The 26548-nt window shown below is 40.0% G+C and overlaps 1 protein-coding gene across 3 annotated transcripts; it reads right to left on the bottom strand.

Annotated features, from left to right (window-relative positions):
• Positions 1-1259: 1259 nt before the first annotated feature.
• FBXO30 (F-box protein 30) lies at positions 1260-18326 on the bottom strand. Of its 3 annotated transcripts, none has more exons than XM_033055695.1 (4): positions 18239-18326; positions 13643-13747; positions 4995-7080; positions 1260-4167 (listed from the first exon to the last, which is right to left on the bottom strand). In XM_033055695.1, exons 3-4 carry the CDS (start codon positions 7062-7064, stop codon positions 3964-3966), a joined length of 2274 nt encoding a protein of 757 aa, XP_032911586.1. In that variant the 5' UTR covers positions 7065-7080; positions 13643-13747; positions 18239-18326; the 3' UTR covers positions 1260-3963. The 3 variants fall into 3 exon arrangements, with proteins under 3 accessions (XP_032911586.1, XP_032911587.1, XP_032911588.1); XM_033055696.1 differs by lacking the exon at positions 18239-18326 and adding an exon at positions 17754-17856; XM_033055697.1 differs by lacking the exon at positions 13643-13747.
• Positions 18327-26548: the final 8222 nt, after the last annotated feature.

The following is a 26548-nucleotide window of genomic DNA, read 5'->3' as shown; positions in this document are numbered from 1 at the left end:
GGATAACTGCTGCTATTATGGAAAAACTGATAAATCACCACTGAAACACAGCTGCAGCATGTACAAGTCAAACTCCCAGCATTTTCACAGTCTTTCACAAGAGTCTGTATATGCTGGGACTTGATGCCTGAATTATTCTATCTCTTCATTCTGTTTCCCTCTCTAGTTTGGACTATTGCTTATTCACCACGTGCCAAAAAGTCACAGTACGAGACTCCCATTTTTCAAGCTCTGCTTTACATACTGTAACTTTTTATAAACCCTATATCTGAATATTACTTTTCTCCTCAGTGCTGTAAACAACTGCTAGGTTCTGCTCATCTGAAGACGGTCAAAGCTTCCTGAACAGGCATTCAAACTAAAAAAATTTAAATTTGATACTACAGCAGGCATTGAACAGTCCACTGAATTTAAGTCTGATTTTAGAAGATTACATGCAGCACAGAAGACATTTCACAGTAGTAATCTCAGAAAAATAACCTAAAACATACAGACAAATCTCCTACAATACTTTAAGCATCAAGAAAGTTAAACAAAAATATTTCCTTACACAGGAAAATATCTAATCCAGTTATAGAGAGAGAAAACCAAAACGTGGTCTATTTAAAAAGTGAAGGTAGTCACAAGTTTTTAAGGTTAAACTTAGTGTAGTATGGGTACCATTTTTATTTGTAATGACTATTAGTATGCCAGTATTAGCAAATGCCAGGGTAAAATGTCAATTTCCAAGTAGTCTTCTATTTTAACGATGTTTTATATTTTGCCATTCCATAAGCAGTCTGAAATGCAACCATTATCTAAACACCCTAAATATTTGTTTCTGTACTATTGTAACCAACAACTTTCTACAGAAAGCTTTACTCACAAAGCAACACAGTGAAAATGTTCTTTGCAAACCAGCAGCATATCATATTGATCAGATCATCTTTCCAACTTATTATTCAGAAAAACCAATTTGAACAAACATACAAGCTACAATATGTGTCTTCAATGTTATGTACTCAAATCTTTAATTGTGGAAGGGACTCTATGCTGCGTAACGGACCAAAGCAATAGAAATGGGCAGATAATCTGAAAAGGAATGACCAATCTTCATACTGAAATGTGTATAAATATTAATCACTTCCAAATTAGGCATTGTTTGAATGTTTGTAAATAGTTTCCTTGGAGTACTTGCTGGAAGCCTATAGGCAGACACTGAGCACCATGTGTGAACACCCCAAGGCTGGGGACGAGCTTGAAAGAAAATACAGTCATACTAAAAGAGAAACTCCAAAAGTTTTATTAGGATTTCAACAGACATTGAAAAAAATATTGCATAATGATTGAAAACATAATATTTTTAACAAAGTAGCAATGTGGTATCAAGTAAAAGAAAGACTGGAACAGCTGTCTATATATGCTGTAGGGAACATGTACCAGGAAAGGGATATGACATTTTTAAAATTCAAGGGCAAATGTGAACACGTCACATTTTGTAGACTGACTATACACCATAGATGTTTTACAAACTGCATAGCAGTGTAAAAAAAAGTTTTATCCTAAGTATACTGTATTCCTGCATTTGGAGCAGTTTACAAGGCAGAGATGTTGTTTACAACATTGATATTTTAATAGCTCTGGATTCTCATAAAAAATAAACTAATTTAACAAAAAAGCCTGTATCTACATTTGAAAATAAAAGTGCATGTATTGAGAAATAGTGTTATTTCTTAAGAAGAGTACGTTAAAAATTCATTTTAATAGATCAACAACTGATGATATTTTAGATGCAGTTCTGCACTGTGCTACAAGCGAGGTTCTAACACCAGTTCCTCTAACTGAACATCCTCTTTTCCATAAGCACCAAGACATGTGCCTGCTACCGTACTTATCAGGGTTCTGGGGAGTTACAAAGAACGCAAGAGTACCAAAACCACCATAGTGCTCACTAAAAAAATGCCAGTAACCCAAGACAGATGTTTTAAAGTCAATTTAGCCATAAATGTAAGCATTATCTCCTCAACTTTCAGGATCCTTCCAGTCACACAACTACTTTTAAACACTGGAGAGCAGCAGCAAGGAGCCATTAGAGCTAAAAGACAAGAACTGATGAAAGTCTGTCTCCTGCCTTGAACTGAAGAATTTGTGGGTAATGAGCATTGCAGTGCATTCAAAGAACTGGGCTGGGGATGTAAGATTCCTACCTAAAACCCAGTTGGTATAGTCAGATCTGTATGTGACTCTAGATTCGCCTTTCCAGATAACTGTGGTTAACAGCTAAGAATTACTGCAAGTGTCGCTAACTTCTGTGGAGGGTTTACTCCTTTCTTCTCTTCACACAACAAAGAAGAGAAGTTGTGGAATGAGAACATGCAGTTTGAAGATCCAGGCAAAGCTTCTATTTGAGTTCTTATAATTTCAAGTCATGGCACTGAAGAACTAGTTGTTTTGTTTTTTTCTGGGCACCTGTAGCACTCTAAATAGAAAAAAAGCAGTGAATGTTTTGCTGGACTGAATCCAGAATGGGAAATGTACAGATACCAAAGCTGTGAACTGCAGCCAGACTAGCCATAAACAAGTGTCCGGTACAGAAATTACAAGCAATAAATTTAGCCATTTTTGTAAACATCTCCTCTTACTTATCTCTTTTTTTTCCTATAATGGAAATACACACTGTATTTCATTGTTCCAAGCTCTGGTCTGTTTCTGTTTTAGCTTTGTGGCACAGTTGCTAAGTGCAACAGGCTAGAGACACCAACAGTAACACAAACAAGTTGGAAAGTCAGTTCAAGTTATTAAAGTTTTGCTATACCAGGCCATTTTTCATAGCATGTAGTCTCTGTTCACAAGCAATTTATAAGATCTTTTCTTATGGAAGACTGGAAGCAAATTGGAGTTCTTGGTTTAACAAATGTGATTTAACGTAACATTTCTGATATGCCATATGCAATTAACAAATCATGTCTCATCTTATGAAGATGATACATTTGCTATACATACCAGTAAATTTAAAATGCTCCCTTAAAAAGCAGCATTTTTATAGACAAATTAACAGAAAAGGAGACAATACATCTCACAACACCACAGAACATGGAAAGCCCTTTCATTAGCTGCACTATAGATTCATAACTGTTCATCACATACTTTGAATTTCTGACTGCTCAAGCAATTTAACCCTCAGCCAACTGCAGGACAAGGAAAAATTCTCTGAACATTTGACATTGTAGGTGTGAGAGTAAAAACAAGTATTCCATGGTTTTAGCTCTAAAAGTCTTGCTCCCAGAAGTAAAACAACTGTTAAAGAGTTCAGAAGAAAAACAGCAACATGTCAAAACAAAGTTGTAGTAAAAATTAAGTTGCTGTAAATCTGAGTTCACTTAGATCATTCCTAAAAAAACTTTTTTTAAAAAAAAGCTGATCCTAGATCACCTGTTAACTAGGAAGAGCAGTAGAACACTGATTTCATGAGAAAAGATGTGCTTAAAAGCTGTGTTTGAGACATCTATTATAGTTTTGAATTCTTTCTTATCTTTCAAATATTTGGATTATGATTTTAAAAAAAAAAAAAACAGACACAGAAGATACAGGATTTGGACAGGACTTTTCTCTCACTACAATTCAGTGTTTCCTATCCAAATGTGGATACCATTTAGAGGCCATTTTGGAAATGTTATCAGTCAACAGCTACATGGGCACCAGTGAATCAGAAAACACACCTCAGGATTTTGTTCTTAAATTATATAAGTTAGATAAAACTACCCTGTCCAGCAAGTTCCAAATTTTTCAAACGTTAAGGCAACTTTCATTACTTTCCAGCTAAACAGTATTATAAAAAATAAATGTCACTTCAAACCTTATATACATAGTGACAGAGTAGATTTAGCTAGAAAGTATCTTTAGTACATTAATAAAGTGTCTCGTAATATTACCGAGGTTATATCAGGTGCTTGAGTGTATGTGCAATTGGAGTGGCTGCAATACTTAAAGTACTGGTTTCAAAACCGAGCGCAGTGAACGTCCCTCCTTGGTGAGCTCTCGCGTCACACACATACATGGCAGCGGCACAGCCTCCTCTCGTCTCTCCACAGCGTTGTAGCTACACTTCTTCAAGTGGTCAGCCATACTCACGATGTCAGCAAACTTCCACTCATTCACAGTACAAAAGGCTGTACTGAAGCGCCAAACCTAGAAAATAAGCTGCACTTAGGCTCACAGGGTTTTAAGACACCTGAACTCAGAGCAGGAAATTACATGCTTGTGCTAGAAAATGTTCAGATAATATGTCAGTAACTTGCACTAAAAATCAATATGACAAAAACACACTACACAGAATTTAGTATTGTTAGTCCCAGGCTGATTCAGACTCCAAGACAACTCTGAACACTGGCAAAAAAAACAAAGGCAGCATTTTTTGTGTCCACAAGACAGACAAAATCAGAAGTTAAATGACAAAGTATTTTAAGACCAGCCACAACAGTTTGTTTCTTATCAACTTGCAGCTCCAAATGAGTGTTGTGAATACTCTGCAGTTTGGGGTGGGGAGAATGGTAAAAACGGTTACACAAAGGTCATCCAAAGGTTTTAAATTATTTCAATATTTAAGGCATTCAGTACCAAGGCAATAGAAATGATCTCAACAGGTTTGAAAAAAAAAATTGCTGTAAACACTACACAGGCAAGAAAAGCAAACACTATATGCAGCTTTCACACTTCTATGGAATATTGATCTTAAAACAAATAATGAGGCAATCTTTTAACATTTTAAAATATTGCAAAAAAACTGAAGTTAATTTACTTACATCCAGTAAAAACTAGACAGACTCTACTACTTCTCCAAGTGTGGAGAAAATTAAGACAACCTGTAGCAATTTTCTCTTTTTCCATACAATCTCCTTCTTGAAAGATTACAAAATTCAGTAGTAATAGACATAATATTAAGAAAAAAAGCAGAAATAGGACCAATGTAATACTTCCCCTTTCACCTTCAAAACAAAAAAAAAGTAGCAACTTACCTTTTCTTTTACCTGCCAAGAACTTCCTTCTGGGCACTTTCTCTTCTCCCAAAGCAGTATCACCATTCCACGTGCTTGAAGCAAGCTTCCACACACATCTCTCATTAAACGTGACACTCTTGAAAGCTGACATAAACTAAAGCCATCTAGAAAACTAGCAATGTGCTGCAGCACCTCAAAAGGTAGACTACTCAGATGGTCATTGTGCAGTCCAATTAAGCAGCTTTTTGCTGGTTCTACTAATACTGTGGATATACAAGGCTGAACTCCAAATGACCGTAAGTGGCGGTCATGAATAATTTTTGCCCCTTGTGTTGAAGGGCAAAACCTTCGTTGAGAATACGTACACCCATAATATGCCAAAGGACACCTCTGCTCCATCCAGCCATTAAGGCCAGCATGAATGTCTCCATGCACATTCTTAAAATGCGACGAAAATTCATTCCTTCTAAACAACTGTCCACAAACAAATGTAAACATTGAACGCTGTTTTGTTTGGTATCTAGCCACATATTCCAATACCAAATCCAATCCAAGGGTCTGGAATGGACTTGGATTTGAGAGCTGTGGGTTGGCATGATCACATGCAGAAGCTGAAGCTATTTCCCCCACCATTGTATTTGTGGCCAATATAGCAGAAGGGAGAGAAAATGTTTGGGTCCCAAAGTCAACGTGAAACACATCAACAGCGCGACTTTCCGATATCCCCCTACCTCCGGGAGAATCTCCTAAGCAAAACAACAGAGCTGCAGTGATTAGATCAATTCCCTGAAGACCCATAGGATCTTCTGTTATCTCCAAATCTGAAGTATCAACAGCTTTGTCTTCTTTTGGCGTTGACCAGTAATGGTTAACAAGGAACCTGTAGGATCGACGCCGTAGAAGTGAAAATGCACCTATGTTTCTCAGTCTTTCTTGCTCTTGTCTCTCTAACATTTCCTCTTCATTAGCACTATGGGGAAGTTGTACATGATCAGCACTGCCATTAACTAAGTGATCAGCTGGTATTACTTCAACTTGTGCTGTTACAGGGCAGGAGCTGCAAGACTGTAATGCTTCATCATCATGAGATGCAGTACATTCACCATTTGCTACACTGGACGGTTTTGAATTAGATATACCAAGATCTTCGCTGTGGTTCAACACCTTTGAACATTCATTTTCTACATGAAAGCCATTACACAAAAGTGAGGAGTTACTGAGGTTTAGATTTAAGTCATGGTTTTGCACTACATCGTAACAAATATCACAAGAACCATTTTGCTCCATTTGTGAATTTTGACTCAGGCTATCAAAGTTAATTCCCCCAACTGCTCCTATATTGTCTTCATCTGCATTTTCAGAGTCAGACTTTTTATCCTGAATAATGCCACTAGAAGGTTGTTCTTTTATCTTGGGATCTTCTTTCATTTCATGTGGTGAAATGCAGAGGTTTGAACTTAACATACCAATGTCCCTTGTAGCAGTGTTCAGGATATCCAGAGCAGCAGCTAAACTCCTCGTTGTTTCTACAGTAGCTTGATAAAGTGCACCATAGGACTCTTCATCTACAGGCATCAAACCATTGGTATGCACTGTATCGGGGGCACTTGATTTGACAGAGGTTTGCTCTCTGGATTCCGGTATTTGATCCCCGGCTTTTGACATCATAGTTGCTACTTTAAGTGATTCTAATAGCATGCGCTGGTCTTGAAGAGCTAAAGCCATATCTAGCTGCTCCACTTCATCAACATCTTTACTCAGGTTTTCATAAGATTTTCGGTCAGCATAACTGACTGGCCATCTATTCCATTCCATGGTACAACATACCACACTTGCCGGACAAACTTCTAGATGATCAGCAATTTTATTTCGGGCTACTATGAAGGGACATCCAAAGCCACTATTCAAACAAGGCACTCTTTCAAGTGGACATAACATCCGATGTTCCTCAGCTTTACATGAGTGAAAAACTGCTCCACAAACCAAGGGGCAGCCAATCAAATCACAGGAAATGCCCGGCTCTGGTCTGGTCATACAACGACGGCTGACACAGTTCACACAGTGCAAGTGTTGCTGATGTTCCTCCATGATTGTAAGTCCAATTCTGAGTAAAGAGAAAAGGAAACAACAGCATAGAATATTAATGCAATATTATTAATATTTGCTAGCTACTATTTGCAGTTTTGCATGTTTGATCAGTAGACATTTTAAGAAAACAAGTATGTAACATCTTATTTCAAATAAACGGTGCTTAAAAGTTCAGCTAAAAATTACAAATACACGTTTGTATCAGAGTCCAGAACACTATGCATTTATTTACCAGGTCTAATAAGTGCAACTTAAGTAAAAATGTTGCATAATACCTCACTGTGGAATAGCCCTTTTTTACCTGCCCATTGCAAATAGATCATTCCATGAAAAACAAAGCATGACCTTTGAGTAAATAGTCAACTACCTAAAATTATAAATTCTACAATTGCACAGAGTACCAAGACAAAATAAAGGAAACCGGATTCATCCTCATGTCCAATTTTTCAAATGAAGCAACCTGTTTCCCAGGCTGCCTGCTACCACCTAAACTGCTGACAGCCTCTCCTTGCAGTTCTGTTTAAAGTAATTTGCAGCCTTCAGTGAGCATCTCAATTCCATATCATGTCCCATTCTCTCCACTCTCTACTTCTGACAGACTGCAGTCCTTTACAACAGTTCTTCACTCTTTTTCTTCATCTATAGCCTACAGCCTCTCTCTTTATTTTCTACAGTAGTTGTTGTACAAGGGTAGCAATAATACTACATCATTACACTACATATTAAATAAGTCCTTTTATTTCACTGAAAACATTTACATAAATCTTTAGATGCCAACGTGATCCTACCTATATGTCCACTTCAACCCACAAAATGTAATTTTTAATGCATCCTATGGCTGCCTTGATCACAATACCAGTAATTCAAAGTGTAAGGATATCAACAACTCTGCATAACAAGGACAAACAGCAATAAAAATCAAAATACATATATATCCATGGTGCAATCTATAACAACACATTAATATCAACAAAAAAATTCAATTCTTTGTTGTGGCATGGAAAAAATAAATTTTAAAAACCCCAAAAAAGGAAACAAAAAGTAGAGTAACTTTGTGTCTTTGTATCATACTTTGAGAAAGTCTGGAACTACTCTCCAGCTGGAGTGCAGGTCCACACAAGTTACCAAGCTCTCCCCTGTGCTCTTCCAAACTCCCTCTCAGAAGTGATACCAGTAGGGATTAAAGTCCAGAGGTATCAGTGAATGACTTGCACAGAGCCAAATTTCAAAAATACTATTTCAAAGATACATTACAGTTTCATCTTTTCCTTACTCCTCCCCTTCTAGCAATTTTCTTGAGAAATACAACACTCAAAGAACTTAAGATTAATAAAACTGGTTCCTTATTCTGCTAACAAGTGCTCTCATGCACTGTCTTTAGACTAAACACTTCAGGTTTAATCCATTAAACCTTCTTATATTAAAATTACTCTAAACTATAAAAAGAAAACTGCTTGTCCTCAAACTGAAGGTAAAAGGAAACAAAAGTGCCTCTTAGACACTCCACTTTAAATAGTTTAAAGCATTTAAATAGAAACCTATGTGACACTTCACTCACTTGTATTCTTTTATAATGCTTTGAAATTCATGCCAACTTTAAGTAGCAATCAGCCCTCATCCCCCCATGTGTCGTAATTTGGATAACTTAAATATTTTAGCCACCCACTCTCCTGAACACTTTTAACAAAAAAAGCGTATGTGCTACACTTAGCAGACAAAATACAGCTGAATTTCCCCCACCATACCTTAGCAGTTATATACTGAGTAACAGTAAGTTTGGAATAAACTGTCAAGTGTATCAGTCACTGGACTCAGTGACTGACTTGTTCAACATTTTTGCAAACCTCTCTGGCACATAACCTGCTTTTGACTTGAAAATTAAGTCAGATAGCATCTACTACAAAGAGATTAAACATGTTCAGTAAAGAATGAAAAAATTATTTTACTTCTCTGAAGATAATTTTAGTTCTTCTAGCAAAGCTCGCTCTGAGTAATTATTGCCTGTTGCTAGAACAAAGAAAATCTCAGAAATTTCCATCAATACTGAAACCAAAGTACTTCTCAAGTCAAGAGGTGAACAGATCAAAATGAAGCTTGAGGTAATGTGTGTATTTTAAAGTCGGAAGAAAAAATAGAAATAGCACTGAAAAAGACAATTGCTAGTTTAAAGTGCTCTAGAGAGCCCAGCCCCTGCTTCATCTATCTAAACAGAGTCTTGCTCCCATAAAGCAACAGCCTGCTCACTTCAAGCTGGCCAGAAGTGGGTGTGTTCAGGGCAAGAGTAGCTGTGACTCTCTTAAGATAAGGCGGTGTGCTGCTAACTGGGCTTAGCTGCACAGGTCAGGTGTGCCCTGTGCAGAGTACCTGAGATGACATCTGCATCTCTGTGAGGGTTATGGATACTCTCACCCTATCCAGCAGCTTCACCATCCACTTGACAGTGCCCCATGTGAAAAGAGGGCACTCATGTCATGAGCTGCCAATGCCCTTTCCCACAGGGTGGAAAAGCTGGGTACAGTCTGACAGCAGCCCAGGCATAGCGCTGCCAAGACCAGGCAGGTTCCTCCACAGCAGTGAGGGGCAGACCCAGGCACTGCCACCACAGGGCTCTGCGCTGGGCACATGGAGCACACACGTCCATTCCAGACCTTCATGGCTGCCTGTAGCCCATTCCACATCAACTGTGACACTTGGACTTCAGTGGGAATTTCACATCGACACCACTAGAACACGTCAAGATGTGTTGCATGACAGCAATTTGGACCAAAATTTTACTGATTTTGGGCAGGGCAGATGAGCCACCTTCACTTTACCCAGAAAGGGGACATACATCAGTTGTGTTGGAAAAATAGTGCACACTGCTAAGCCAGCACTATTCTACTGCTTCTAGACCAAAGCTGGCCCATATGCAGCAGCTAAGAACACAGTCAAACTGAGATAGTTTTTTGCCTACACCATTTCTGGAGACATACCTTAAATTAGTCAACCATCATTAAATACTATCTTTAAATAGCCTGAGCTTACACAGAACATTCTATTAAGACACTAAAACATCCTCCTCCCCAGCACACTATCTTGGTCTTTACAAGTCAGATTGTGAAACCTGAGTTGCACAATGACACTGGCTTTTCTCAGCCTCTTGAGCTCCTTTCACTCACAAGCTAACATTCATCAAAACTTCTTTTTTTAATATCATCACATGACCTTTCAAAGAAGGAAACAAAATCAGGTGAAAACATCAAATATCACTAACAGACAGTGTATGAAAGCCAAAGCTGACACAAGTGTTATCAATAGCTAGATGTTAATTTGTTCTATTATGGATGCTTCAGGCTGGTTTTATCAAGAAACAGTTATGGACAAAATCAATTAAATAGATGAAGCAACTTATTCTTTCAGTTTCTACAAACAAGAATTTTACTGGTCACCAAGATGCATGGTATTAGTTGCCATTTATCTTAAAATTGAAATACTTTGGCTCTTCTTCTAAACACATAAAGCATTCTTCAGATACCTGGTGCAAAACTTCAATTTAGTCACCATGTTGCATTTCATATATAAGTTACTAAAAAGTCTCTTTAAATATATTAAATGTCTTTTTATGCATTTTTAATTTTAATACTTGAACTTCAAAGTCAGCAGCTGTTTTGAGCAGTCATGAGTTCCGGGACTGCTGGAACTACTTGAGGCTTCTGATACAATTCAATTCTTAAATTGCAAATTAAGTCCAAAGGAAAAAAAACAAATGACCTTGTCAAAATGGTAAAATAAATAGATAAGACCTCAAGAATTAGCACACTGATTAATCAGCAAATGGCCATGACTCACTCTATTTTGTAAGCTAACTTTGTAAACCGCAGAACTTAACACCTCTTTCATTCACAGATTAAGAGCATTCACATATGAATAATTTCCCATTAAAGAACCACAATCAATATATCATTAATGCTATACTGAGCACAAGAACCACCCTTTTCCCAAATATTGCTTTGCAAAGAAAAAAAACCTGTTGGGTAAAGGAGTGATAAAGAAAATTCTCGCTGGAGGTAACAAGTCCTTTTATTTCCTCTAATACAGCAAATTGAAAAGGTTAACAAAGAATGTCATTGCTGACAAAGAAAAATACCTGTCGTTAAAACACCAGTAATATTTACAGTGTTTATATCCCACTGTGTTCCTTGTCACCATGTGGTCAGAAGACAGTGTCAGATCAATGACTACAGCAAGAATGAACAGCTGTCCTTTTCTGATAGTGTAGTGTCAGCAACCAGCTTCAGTTCCTCCAGTTCAGGGCGCCGAAGTACATACACTTACTTGACTGTTACTAGCAGAGAAACCTAAAAATACATCCCGTTCCAGTGAGGTGACCACTGCTTTCAGAATTTGTGCCATCACTTGATGTTATTGTACATACTATACAGTCAGCTGACTAAATCAGCCAGAACATGCTTTGAAAATCTGTCATAATTAAAAGGATTAAAATTCCAGCTGCTACAGCCACGTGATTTCCAGTTGCTGTTGTAACACAAACATTAAAATAGCATAATAAGGGTTTCAGACACACACAATGTTTCAGCTGCAAGTGTGAGCTCTCACTTTCTTCTATACCACAAAAACTGCACTTGGTATTATCAAACCCAAAGCCTCTTGCTCACCCTCTACTATATGAATTCTTTGGGACCAATAAGACAGGAAATCACAGCAACCATTACTGCTATCGGAGCCCTCCATTACACAGCCACCTTTTATTCCATCAAACCTATAAAAGCTCAACTACCTTTGAGACTCTTCTATCAAATTCAACTGAATAGACCAACAGGTTCCTAAATTACTGCTTCAAGGAAGTACAAGACTAGAGACACACAAGCTGTACTACAGGTTTAAATCCACCCACAAGCAAATACATGCAAACTGGACTAAAAAATTTCCTTTTGTTTTGAACACTGCAGAAGTGATGCTTAAGTTTTAGCTTTTATATTTTTCAGATGCTGTACTGGATTAGTATATAGCTCTGAACTTCATATAGTTTTAGTAAGTTCTCATCACAGTTTGGTCAGATAAAACAATCCTTCCAGGTCTGAGGACCAAGGTCATCATCACAGCCTCAGGCCCAAAAAGTATAAACCAAAGTAAACTGGAAAAGAGGCAAACTGGGGGAATGTGACTTCATTACCTGAAGCTGTAATTGGACAATTAACCTCTGAGATATGCAAACAGGCCAAACTTACAGTGGCCTGAAAAACTCATGATTGTCATCCATCTTGGGTGCAGCCCCTGCAAAGCTCCTGCACTGCCCACGGTGAAGGCCTTTAATAAATACTCATTCTCTCTGTCTAGCCTCTGTTCTAGGTAGTCAGTCCAAGGCATCAGAGGAGACAGCTGTATTTCTCAATCTTCAATCTTTTACTTACCCAGGTTTCTATCAGGAGCTTCTCTTTCACATGTCAAACTTAAATTCTCAGCCTTACCCGATACTAATTACTGCCCCCACCCCTAAAGTTCATCAGGACAACCCTGATCTCTGTTACAAGGTAGACCAGGGAAGCTAAAACTATATTCAAAACAGTTGGATGGATGAGTGTTCACTGCATTCTCAAACACAAATTCATCCACAACAAAGACAAGACAAGAGCATCTTCCCTGGCTGGTAGTGACTGCACATACTCAACATACTAGAACAAGTCTAAATTAATTTATTGTTAATCACTGAAAACATTAAAAGAGCTCCAATTATTAAAGCCCAAACTACTATGTAAGCAGGATGCTACTTCAACCATTACCATCATCATCTACAGCCATTATTATGTATTACACAAAAGAGGCAGAAAAAGGTTACACTAAAACGTGGCTTTTTACTGCAGGGAAAAAAACCCTCAGGGGGGACACATACTGCTGGAAAGATTCTAGTTCTACCTGTGGTCTAGCATGGAAGTAATATATACTAGCTGCTTTTTTAAGCATAAATCAAAGTTACCTACCCACCTCACAAATAAACCAGACCAAAACAAAAAAGAGAAATCCGTAACTACAGCAGAAATAATGAGCACTAGAATGATAGGGAATTACAACCTTTGTTATGCCAACCTTATAAAGACTACTTTTCCTTGTCTGCCCCTGACCCACACATATCCTTTCTTCCTGGTGGCAAACCATCTTCCTACCATTCAGAGAACACAGTGAAATTATTTCCTCCCAAACCACTGCAGCCAAAAAAAAAAAGAATTCAAGGGGAAAAGAAGCAAAGCAAAGCACTGCTTTGACTGACGTGGACCCTCCACTGATGCTCTACATGTCTGGTTTTGTTACGTGTTAGAATAGAAGCTCTGATGAAATGATAGAACATTTTCTACTATCCCTTTAACTCAGTTAAAAGAGTGCTAAAAATCAAAAGCAAAACTACTACGCTTTTCTTTAGAGTACTTTTGTGACAGATCTGCCATGCATTCCTGCTTCCTTGACAGATTCCCCAGAGAAGAAACCCAAAGAACTCAATGTGCCTTGGGCCACACACGGACTCAGGACAACCACACGAGGAACAGCTACACTTGTTGCATGGCTCAGGCACAAAAGCACTCTACCTGTTGAGATGGTGACAGAGCAGAATCAGCTAGACAGCCAGTAGATTTCATGTGTAAAGCACTTCTGAACTGGAACACAGTGTGACTCCTCGATTGCTGCAGATTCTGCAAGAAATGAGATCAGAAGTAAGGTTTCATTTCAGGTGTACACATTACTTTCTGTATGTACAATCCCCTGAAAAGGTCACGCGCTTACACTGTTTGGGGTTAAAAATACTGAATTTTTTGTAGATTTTATGGGAATAAAAACAAGTTTTTAACAGACTCCCCAAGTACAACCTAAGTTCTGTCATTTTAGCTTACTGCTAGCTGTTAGTCAACTGGATAGTAACCTGATTATATTTAGGGTTGTAAGAGATTATTAAAAGTTATTATTATGACCTACTGCACTTAATTCACTGCTGTGACCACTTCAGGGAAAAAAACCCAAACTGCAACAGCTGGAGAACTAAAAGAAATAAAGTTTGATGCTTTTACAAACTGCATTTTAGTCTAGTTAAAATGTGTCCATCTTCGTTCTTCACACATGGGAACTTACTAAGCAGTTGCTTATTATTAAAATGCTTTTTACTGTAACAAGATGCTTCTTCCACTCTTTCATGCCCAAGAATTACCACTAAAACTTGAGAGGCGAAACTGAGGTAATATGCCCAAAGGAACAATTACATTCTTATCCAAATACCAACTCACAAATCTTCCAGAAAAGCAGAGAAGAAAATAAGCCATTCTCAGTAACCAGAAACAGAACCACTGGAAAAAATAACATATTCTGTATTACAGTAGGTAGTTTTAACCATCCAAAAGAAACCAAAAATAAATCCTTCTTACGTAATATTTTAATTCACACATGCTGCTGCCGAAGAATTCCTGACCTCTGCATACTTACAGAAATCAGGCCAAACATCTCATTAATGTACTGTTTCAGGTCTTACTACACAAGTTTAACCAGCTCCCATAGCAAAATGAGAAAACAACTTTAAAGTAAATAGACTATGAAAGCATCTTCTCTCCAGTATCCTACACTGAAGTGCATTGTCATGTATTCTGTCCATATCAACCTATTTTTTCTGTTCAACATATACCCTTGTTAGTAGACAATGGCCTGACTAATATGCTGCAAAATAGACAGTACACAAAAAAATTAAACAAACATACCCACAAGGATACCTTATCAAATTACACTGAAGTAGAAATTATGGGAGTTTGTCCCAAAATACTTTGAACATTTTCAAGCAAAGCAAAAAAAATAATTGTATTATAAGACAGTTTTAACAACTAATCTATTCTATTTTCAGGTATTTCCCTTTCTTATCAAATGAAAGACACCTTCTGCAGCAACTGTCAGGTTACTCCCCCTTCCAAGCTGCTTGGTTTTAAAACCAGCAAAACAGTAAAAAAAAAAAAGCCGGTTTTAAATAAAATTATTGTCTAAACAAAAACCTCACTTATCTCAAACAGCTGATGCCAGAAAGCTGGGAATATATCTCGTAGTGAGTATGTTGTACCAGCTCTTTCAATATGTTTCCAACATGAATGAAGAACTGGAAAACACAAACATCTTCAGTACAAGTTTGTACAGGGTTTTAGGACATATAATTATTCAACTATTTGTTATCTCTAATATCATTAGAGATAAGAGTTTTAGACTGCCTTTTCCAAATGTCAACAGGCTTAATATTACTTCTTTTTGCCTAAGGACTCCAGCTGAACAATCCTATCCAAACACATTCCTTATCTGGTGACAACAGTGACTCAGACAAAACAAGATTTTGTAAGAGCATTAAAGCTTTGCCAATAAAGCACACTCCTATAAAGATCCTATTTGCAATGAATATATCACACCAACAAATCTCTCTGTCAAACAGGACTTTTGGAAAACTACAGTTTGTACTAGAGATGCTTCTAAATAGACAAATAAAAGCCTGAACTTCAACAAAACACCACCCACCTTCCAACACCTCTGTTGCAAAGTCTGAACCAGATATGACAATCAGCCCGAACCACTACCTAAAATTTTACACTAACAGCTGTAACTACACCGCTCAGAAACTTACCTCACCATGCCTCCCATTCTCAAACCTCTCATTTTTTCATCATGATTTCACATTAAGAGCTTAGATCAGTGTTGGACATTTTGTAAGAAACAGCACAATCTACTCAACTGGATGTTCTACTGACTGCAGGGAAGGGGTCTGCAGGGTCCTGAAGCTTCCAACAGCATTAACAGATTACTATAAAATTGTAACAAGACACCAAGTGTCACACCAGAAACTGTTAAAAACAGCAGCTTGCAAAGTAAGTCAGAATCTAGAGCTCCTCTGACATTTTAACTCTCTTGGCCTGTTTCAGACCAGTTTATATTACAAAACTTTTCAGCTTTTTCCTTCATTCAGTATCGAGACTAGACAGTGTCCTGACACTAAGAACAGTTTACACAGGTATCTCTGCAACCATCAATAATGTAAATATTCATTTATTTGTTGTCTGTTCAGAAATAAATACCACCCTTTATACGATCTAACCATCTCACCAATGGATACATTACCTTTATTCTTATTGTGCAGATAAGGAAACTGAAGGGAAATTGTCACCAGTATAATGATGACTATACATGATTTCCCCCGTTCCCATCTTTATTCCACTGGATCTCATTGCCAGATGCAAACAGCATTTGCCTCCTTTTAGATAGAGCCCACCAAAGAAACAGATCTATCAATATGTGGGAAATTTTGTTCCTTTTAGTTCAATTGGACTGAAGACAAAACAGGGGTTTCTTACACTGCTGAAATCTGCAGCAGCCACAGGAACTCATTTGAAGACCAATAACTACATGCTTTCTTCTTCACAAAGTTGTAGACTACACCCTCTGTTGTAGACACTCTTTGTGACCTAAAAACCTGGTTGTTCAAAAACATGCAGACATCTTGTCCAGAAACTTCCCAACCAGCTATTGCTTGTTAAAGGCAGTATTTACTTTGTCCATTAGCCTTCTAACATCGGAGTAGGAGGCAAGGGCAATATGACCTGAATTTAATGAGTTAATTGAGCAAATGCAGAATTTAGTGCAAAAGAAAGACTGTTCAGGCAGCAGAGTAAAAACACTGCTGTTGCATAGTTTTTGTCCATCCTGCTGGGATTCTCCTGTTCTCTAAGACCTTCTAACACTGGAAGCAAATAAGACAAGAGTCTAATCTTGCAATACAATTCCAATTCACTCTCTCTAATCTATTTCTTCTGTCGATGAAACCTGACCATTAATGGAGAAATTCCACATTATATATTTACATGCATACAGAGTAAAGCTGCCACTGCATTTTACAGTATTCCAGGTACTTGACTTGCTTACCAACAAAAGTTATTCTAATATTTTTTGTAGTTCCGGGAGAGGGGAAGATCATAAATAATTGACATCCTCCTCAAATGGGATTCATGAACCTTAATCCCCTCAAATCACAAATTAAGGTGTATCACATCAACGTTAAGCAGAAGGCAGCAGGTGTCCAGGTGAAGGACTTAACCATCCAAGTAGAAGTACTCCACACCAATTCTAGAGAAAGCAGAGGAGATATCTTGTCTTAAGTGCTAGCACAAGCAAGGTGAGGCTGTTACTTCAGGGGCTAGCTTGGGTTTGGACTAGTATGCTAACAAACACTTATCTGGCATATTAACAACATAACCAGAGAAAGGGAAGCAAAGATTATGAAAAGCTCCTCAGCTAAATCCAAGCAGAGCTTTGCAGAACAAAAGAAAGCCACCTCTCCAGCCCCCTGGTTGTTTCCCTTAAGAATTCTGAAGACCTGAAGCGAACAACAGCGACGCTGGAACTTTTGGAAGGGAGGCCATACAACAGTTCCAACACGCGAGCCGTTCAACAAGCTGCTGTCATCTCCCTGTATGCTTCTGATTGCCGACCCGTGGGGTTACAGGAGTACAGCCACACAGCCCTCGTTACCTTCGTCAAGGAGGGAAACAAAGGCTCCACCGCACGTCAAAAAACTGCGATTAAAAAAAGGACTGAGAGAAGAGAGAAAAGACCACCTCTTGCACGGTCTGAGCACATCTACTCGAAATAACACAAACAGGAGGGATTAGAGAAGGATTTCAGCAATACCTCTGGATTACTTGATCTCTTCCCCCTCCTTTCACGCAGAAAGGCGAGTGTCCGACTGCGGTCTCTAAAGCACCAGGCAGACCCCGGCCCTACGCCCTCCCCACGTGCTATCGCGACACCCCGACAGCGCTGGCAGCACGGCGGGGTCAGAGGAAGCGGCCGCGGCGCAGCTCGGCCCGCCGCCACCCGCGGGCCCGGCGGCAGCGGCCACCCGGCACGGCCCGGCACGGCCGGCACACACCCGGCGCTCCGGGCCCCGCGGGGCACGGGGGCGGGCGAGGAGGAGGCGACGCCGGCGGAACCGCACATCGAGCCCCCCTTGGCCTCTTCCAGCCACGACCTGTCAGGAATGGTGGCGAGCAGGCGCCCCCGGGCGCTCGGGCCGCCATTTGTTTACCGCCCGGCTGCCGGGCAGCGGGCGCGGCCCCAGGCGGGACGCAGGGCCCGGCTCTCCCCACCAGTCACGGACAGCAGCGACGCCTCACCCGTGCCCGTCGCTCGGCAGGCAGGCGAGCAGGCGCGGGAGCCTGCGCTGCCCCTCGCGCTTTCCCCCCGCCGGGCTCCGGCCGCCGCCGCCGCACCCGGTCCGCTTCTCTTCGCTTCGCTTCGCTCCGCCTCTCCCGGCCCGGCCTCGCTGCCCGCGGGACTCCCGGCGCGGCCCCGCTCCGGCCGCGCCCCCGCCGGCCGCGCGCGCGCGTGCCGGAGACAAGGTCAGCGCGCGCGCGGGGCGGGGCCGCCGGGGGGCGGGGCCGAGGACCGGGAGCGCGCGCGCGCACTGGCACGGCCCCGTTTTTTCCCCCGGCGGAGGGGGCGGAGTGCCCGGATGTCGCGTGCGCGCTCCCCCTTGTGCCCTGCGCGCGTGCGCGGGGGCGGCCGGGGCCGGGACTGGAGTGCGGGGAGTGGGAGGGCGCGGTGGCGTTTGGGCTCGGGGCTCGGCCCTGCAGGGCCCGTAGCCGTCCTCTGGCTGTGGGATCACTGCTCCGGCAGTTTGCCCAGCCCTCCTGTGCAGGCAGTGCCGCGGGCGGAGGGCACGGCGAGCACGGCTGCTGCCTTGGGGTCAGACGGCCGAGCTGTCAGCTTCGCTCACCTGGGGCCGGATCCCCAGCCTTGGTTCCAGTGTAGATCCACCACCACCGCTATGCATCCCGTAACCAAAATGACCTTTTCGAGCCTCTGCAGGCTCTGGGCCTTGCTGTCACCTCAACAAAACCTTTCCTGCCAGCCATCACAGTACGCCTTTGGTGTTACTGGCAATGCTTCTCTAACACCTTTCTTGGAGTGTGTTGGACTTAGGGGCCAACTTTATTCCCAGAAACTTGGCCATGTGCCCGCAGGTGTTGAGCCTTCTTTTGCAGGTTCTACCCTTCAGCCTATGGACCAAGCCAGTCTGAGAGGTTGTAGCTAGGTAGGAATTACACAGGGCGCTACGCCTGCAAGGGTTGTTATTCCTCATACGCATGCCATGTTTTAAGGGGCTGCTGTGTGTCTTAAAAGAGTCCTGAGGGGAAAAAAGCAGTTCGACTCGCACCATGCCCTTTTTTCAGGGGGAAAATAGTAAATGTCCATCTAGGTATGTTGTGGGCACAGAAGATACAGAGTGAGGAGATCAGTTAATTGACAACAAAAAATATTTTTTCTTTAAACTTCCATGAAAACCTTGTTGGTCTGCACTCAGTTTCTGAAGACCTCATTTCCTTTCCATTTGTGTAGATTTCTGCTGGAGAGTGGTTATACATATTTAAGAGCTAGCTAAATAGATCCTCTCAATCTCTCAGCACCTAACCCAGGTGTGGGGAGTAAGTAAAAATGTGACTGTTTCAAGTTTGACATTTACCTTCTTAGAAGAGTCTTACTTTTTCTTTCTCTAAGAGGTCACGAAGGAAGGGCATAAGTGATCATTTCCATGTTAGCTATGTAAGACTGAATATTAAGATGACCTTAATATTGAAGCATCATTGCCAGCACTTCCTATAATAAGCACTCTCAGGTTTGCCCCACCCTTATATGACAGCCTTGATGTTCCTTGATCCTGAGGACAGGCCCTTTTTCCTCTCATAGGTTTGATTATAGGATCAGTATATAATAATTTAGCCAAGTGAGCTCCAGAGGATGGTAGGGATTGACACCATGACTCAGAGAAGCCAGGCAGAATCGTCTCATCTGCTCATCGGACAATTATATAAATTGCTGGGCTGAATCCATGCAGACAGTCACTGTTTTTCACAACTGCCTCTTACTGGCAATGCCTGCTGTGGGACAGGTGAGGTTACTGCACTGCTTGCTCTCACCACAGTGGAGTGTGCTCACTGCCTGGCTGAGGTATTAATTGCACAGGCTGTTGCAGGGCTTTTGTGGCTGGCTGGCTCTGTGTGGAACTGAGCTTCTACGACAGAAGCAAGGCACTTTATTTTAATTGCTTCTTTTGAGTGAGGAGAATGAATTTCTGTGGCTTGGACTTCCTTTCTCATACTTCAGCTGAGACTTGTCTGTTCATTCAGTCATTCAGGGAACAATCTGCCTCTTCTCTAATGTTTCCAGGGGTATACTTGCTCATGATCCCCACCTGACAATCATCAATCTCATGAACTGCTGTTTAAGGTAATCAGGCAAGTCTTAATCATACAATTTGACTAGTACCACTGACCTACAAACCAGGAGGTCTTTGAGGATTCACTGGGTGAACCACGGAAGGGTTTATTTTTTACTGGTTTAAATCCAAAATGACTGAAACTTCACTCTGGTTACTCATAAATGGAAAATGAATATTCGTGTGTGGTCTACTATTCTTCTGCATGACACTGTCAGTGATGCCAACAGGAGAGTGAAATGTAAATTAATTCTTGAGACAGTGTGATTTGTGTCTTTCCCTTCATCTGAAGTAAAGTCTACATCAAATGCCAAGGCAGTTGCTGAGGTGTGCAAACAGTCTCCTGTAAACGAGTGGCTGTATGTGAAATAAACAACATTTATTCCTAAAGCTGCGGGTAGTGCAATTTGTTTGCTGTCACTTCCTACGAAATGTGAATTATTTAAGCACTTTCTAATTTCAAATTTCAATTATCACAGTCACTTTTCACTGATGGGTATTTATGCCTGGAAATTGTTTCAACATGGAGATATAAAGCAGGAAAAAAAAATTCAAGTGTTTCCGAAATGTATTTGCAAGTAGATTTACTAATGCGTGAGCGTTCGTATTTAACAGTGTGTAAAAATAAACAGCTAAGATCTGCCCACAAAGTCACATATGCAATTTGCACTGCACAGCTTTGACAGCAGGATGTTTCTAAACAACAGAGACCTCAAAAGAAGTTTTTTGCAGCTCTTGAGCTTGTATTTTCAACCTAGGCCCATCAAGAGGTCTGATACTTACTTTAATGCCTTTATGGTTATATATTTTCAAGAAAAGCCTCTCTTTAACAAGGTGCTTTGTCATTTAAAAAAAATGGGCTATTAAATTGCTTAGAGACTTAAAGTAACATAATAATCATAGTAATATTTCTTCTAAAGCTTTTTTGAGTTGTTGTTTTAGAACATCTGGAACATTGATTATAAAAGAAGTTGCTTGATAAGCTAATGAATTTGGGGATTCTGTGTTGTTTCATCCTGTTCTGTTGTTAGCATAAGAAGGATTTTGTGGTAGGAAAATCTACTTTATGGGGTCAGATGTTTCAGTGTCAGCATAATTGCCCAGTTACGTAGTTGCAACCATTAAAGCTGCAGGTGATTGCTCCAGTTGTTTTGTGGGAATTCTTGGTCCTCTGACTCAGGTGTGGGATATAAATACCTTCAGAATCACAGAATGATTGGGGTTGGAAGGGTCCTCTGGAGGCCATCTAGTCCAGCCCCCTGACAAGGCAGATTCATCCAGAGTAGGTTACACCGAGTTGCATCCAAGCAGGTTTTGAGTATTTCCAAAGAAGGAGATTCCACAACCTAAAAAAGTCAATGAAATTTTAATCCTGCCAAATTGGACTCTCTTGGTTGATTGTTGACCTAAGAGGAAGAGTGTGATTGTTAGAGGAAATAAGCATCACAGTGGTGGTCTTTTAAACAGACCCCCAAATTATTCAGTACCATACATATGTGCAGGATACAATTTTCTGGGATATTATATTGCCTCTTCAACTCAGGAGTTGCTTTCAGCCATCTGGATCTTTCCTGCAGCTTTACAGGGGCTTTATCCTGTATGAGAGAATGAATCAGTTTCAAGTCTGAAGGGAAAACTATCCATCATGTGGAGTTGCATCTTCATTATGGATGGCAGCTAGGCTAGAGAGGACTTTAGGACTGAATTGTTCCTAAAGCTATCTACAGCATAGGCATAGAGAACCTGATGGAGCTGTGTCTGATTTGAGGTAGTGGAAGGAAGGAAGTGATGGGGCCTCTGACACCACATTTGAAGGGGCTGTGTGAATGGCTGAGTTTTACATAGTGTATCAGGAGACTTTTCTGAGCTCGTGGCAGGTTTGACTTGGAAGCTGCAGTGCTCAGGAGGATCATTGCACCCTCTGGGCTTACTAGCCCAAAACTATGTTTTAGCAGATGTAGAGTGCCCCATTAAACAAATAAAATAACAGTGACAACACCTTTGCTGGATGTAATTCCCTTTGGCACTAGTAAATTCTTTGTATAGCTACACTTCAGCAATTTTTATCTGTTAGTATTTTTATTTTCTCCATATATTTGGGAATGCTATTTCTAGACAACCTTGCCATACTGTGTTACCTCTGGTTTAGTGATTCCAAGCTACCTCACTTGTTTTAGAAGTAAAAGCAAAAATCTAGCTAGCATTGACATGGGTGATGAATTCAGAAGACTTATAAAGATTCAGTCACCCACTAGTGCTTTTCATTTATTTTTGTTTTTCCCTTACAAAAAACTGAACTAGTGGTGTGACAAATGTCACTTCAGTGTTTTATCTGAGGAGGAGAGGAGCTGAAGGTCAAGACATGGAACTATTGAAATGTTTGAACTTGTCATGCAGGGCTGCAAGGGGAACAAAGGATGAAAATATCTTTTACATGCTCCTGCCTGCTGCACAACACCATGGCTTATTCCTGGCTTTGGCAGTATCATGATAGGTGAGAAGAAGAGTCAGGACTAACAGGAGTGCACTTAGAGCTCATTCATCACCCAGTAAACTATGAACCATTTGTGCCTCAAAACGTCTGGCTTTAGTTTTTACCAAAGCTTACAGGCAGGGAGGCATGGTAGCTCCCTTCCCTTCGGACTGATAGCAGTGTGTTAGTTATACAGGAACATCTAGTTGGGCTGCGCACACATATGCTGATCCAAAAGAGTACAGTGGCAAGGGAATGACATGTGCATGAATATATTTAAGTTTTTTTGGATTACAGGAGACTTCAGTTTTAATCTCAAGATGGTGATAAGTATTCAACTTCAAAACCAGTGTCACATTTTTTACTTTAAAAGCATGATAGTGATTTTCAGTAGGCTACATAGAACTTTCTCATTTTTAGTGAACCAGTTAGTTGCTGCCCTGTTGGCTGTTAGGTTCTGCTTAATACGATCATAAGAGACTATGTGAGTAGGAAATGAAGCTGAATTTATTATTTCTGATCATTCTGCCATAATTCATACAATTCTGATTAAAAAAAATGATAAGGTGTATATGCTTCTCTAAAATGGAAAACCAATTAATGCACAAAACTGCTTGCTCAGGAAGAAAAGCTGATCAAGAAGAGGAAGGAACAGCTCTACCAGCTCTATGAGGCCATGTATAGGAGCTATCTCCTTTCAACAGAGGGCTCTGACACCTATATATACAAACCAATATATCATGTATTCCAGAGGAACAGGACAGCTTGTCCTGCAGCCAAAGCAGGACTCTCTGCTACTTAGAGGACTTGTTGTGGAACACTAACTTTTTTTGCAGACAGGCTCATTTGAAGTCATTTGAGGTCAACAGTGGCCTGAACCTGCACATGAAGACATGGAGCTACAGGTGGCCCAGGGCAGCTTGCACAAGTGTAGCTATACTGACCTCATTTTCCAGCACTGCAAATCAATGCACTGCTTGCAAAAGTTGTGGGGCTTTTTTTGCAGAACTATTGTTCACAAGGAGGTACTAACAGTCTCTGAGAATTAATTCCTAATCAAATATTATTTTAGTCATACAAGGGATACACCCAGCAACAAGAACAATTAAAGTAAGTTAATGGGGCTTTATTGACACTCCCAATTGTATTATGTTTCAGAACTGTTATCAGCAATGCTGTTTGCATCCAAACTGGGGAAGTTTATTTGTACATATTAGTGTGAATTACTAGGATGACAAAGGACATACTAGAACATATGTTGAGCTCAGGTTTGAAAGATATATTTTTACTTAGTGAGCCTGAAAGATTTCTGTTTCTTTGTCCCTAATATTTGCATATTTGGCAAGAACAAATGTCCATATTTCCTTAAATTTCTGTCTGTAATATATAGAGTAATACCTATTTAGATAGACTACCTTTAAATACTATATTTCTATATTGTACATAATTATATGCAATTTTTATTTATTATATAAAAATAAAATTATTTTCTTGCCAATAAGAAATTATTTTTTTACTCTTACATGGAGCAAACTTCCTTGTACATCAAGAAGTCTAAGTTTTGGTGACCAGATGCAGACCGGAAGTAACCACTATGGCTGTTTCAAAGAATGGCTAATACATTGTTACCTCTTCATGACAAAACTGACATGTGTATCACAAGGAAATAAATAAATAAAATAAAATAAAGTCAAATACAATAAAAATAAATTGGCATGACAATGAAAGACACAAGGTTGTCAATGTGATCCTAAAATAAAGAATTCTAGTAGGATTTAACCAAAAGAGCAACATTACAATGAATGCTCATATTCAGAAGTATATGGGTAAAATGATGAACAGTAGCAGTTTATTTTAAAGTTATTTGTACAGTTTGCCTTTTACAGTAATGTCCTTGATTCCATTTTTTTTCTAAGCCGGCTGATTAAGCTGAGACTCTCTGCACAGAGAAGATAGGTTATTCCTTCATATTAATTGCTTGTGGCTGCAATGGCAGGTTAAATCTGGCATGCTGCACACTCCCTTTTTCCAAGGACAAAGCCTTCCCTCTCCCCTGGCCCTATATATAGAGATCAAGTTCTAGCGAATGATGCTGGGGAACTCCAGTGAGCAATGCTAGTGAATCTCTCAGCATCTTGGTTGGAATGGGGAAGGGAATTCCCCAAGTGCTCAATCATCTGGGGAAAGATCTTAATATACATGTCATTGTCTTGATTCAGTTCTGCAAATATAGTGAATTTCGAAAACAAGACTACGAATTAAGAAAGGACTTTCACCATCCATAATAAAACAGATCAGGATTCAGAAATTCTACCCCTTTCACACCCTTGCAACATACCCAGAACTGAACATCCAGGTCAGCTGCACAGACGAAAATAAAAACTTGCTTCACTGATTGGGCTCTCAGCCCATAACTTCCTCCCATCACAGCTGTGCATAGAAGTTACTGGGGCTGTAGCTATCCCTCCTGCTTCATAAACACACGTGCTTGAGGCTTGGGAATGTCCCAGTTAAAGATATTTTGGAATACCAAAGAAAGAGGTCTGCATAAGGATTAATTAGGCAGAACTTCAATTTCTTGTCTGGAAGCAGGAGACTGAATCTCGTCAGATGTATGGACCTTAGACCTCATAAGTGCTAACAACTGCAAAAGGCTGAGGAAGGCCACTTGCTGTATGATAGGCTAAGAAATCATTGTCACTTTGTTCCAAAACCCCAAAAAATTGCATGGTGAAAATCTACCCTATCCCACCAAGAGAACAAGAAATCAGCTGCTGCTAATAGATGCTGATGTTATAAGGCTGCACATTTTGAAGAAGATAAAAGGTCAGCAATGCATTTTTAAGGGTTTCTTATCCTCCCCAATCAGTTTTATTCATATGGATGAGTAAATGTAAAACAGCTATATTTTATAGTAATAACACAAAAGGAAGTTCAGGTCGCTTTTAGACAACCAGTACTGGATAACCCCCTGTGATGAAATTAAGATCCTCTCTGCAGATACATCTTGAGGAGTCTTTGTTTCTCACATGAGCAATAATCAATATGAAACATGCCCTGCCCCTTATGGTACCATGATCTCCTTTTCTTCATGATTAGATGAGGCTAAATTACATCCTCCTAGGAAAAATAAAAAACATCAGATGCAATGGCAATTTAGTTATATATGCCCTTCAAAAGTAATGACATTGGTTTGCCAAGGTTTTGAATCACAAAGTGAACTAAGCACTGGTTTAACAGGATTGCATGTTCCTTAAGTTTTGGGGTTTTTGTGTTTTTAAAGGTAGTTGTGCTGTTGTGTGGACTTACATAAGAAGGTCTGAAGCAATAACTGACATTTATATCTGGAAGCAGAAGCAAACCCTAGTACTGTTTTTCTCATACTTTGTTTGTGGAGTGTGTTTACAATCTTGTGACTTTCAGAGTTAGCATCTGTTTTGGAATCCATTTCCAAAATGTCACTGTGTTTTCTGCTTTGATTTCTTCCCTTATTTAATGTCAGTGTGGTGACTTTCAGATATATCATTAAAGAGATAAACTAGTTCATAAAACCTTGTTGCCATGAGGCAGCTGCCATTAATGACTAAGCCTCTACCACCTGAAACCTATCAAGTAGATATTGTATTTTGTGTCATGGTATCTAAAGCACTAGGAATATGATATAATGTTTTTCTCTTCTGATCTACAAAGTATTCTCCCCCTGGGCTTTGAATAATAAATCTTCTTGCTGTTATC

This window comes from Catharus ustulatus, chromosome 3 (genome assembly GCF_009819885.2).
Source record: "Catharus ustulatus isolate bCatUst1 chromosome 3, bCatUst1.pri.v2, whole genome shotgun sequence".
Lineage (NCBI taxonomy): Eukaryota > Metazoa > Chordata > Aves > Passeriformes > Turdidae > Catharus > Catharus ustulatus.
This window is presented reverse-complemented; position numbering and strand designations above follow the sequence as displayed.

Excerpts from the sequence above, each read along its gene's own strand:
- FBXO30 (XM_033055695.1), bottom strand. The coding sequence starts at position 7,064 with ATGGAGGAACATCAGCAACACTTGCACTGTGTGAACTGTGTCAGCCGT. Across the intron at positions 4,168-4,994 it reads CTTGGCAGGTAAAAGAAAAG|GTTTGGCGCTTCAGTACAGC; the intron begins GTAAGTTGCTAC and ends CTTATTTTCTAG.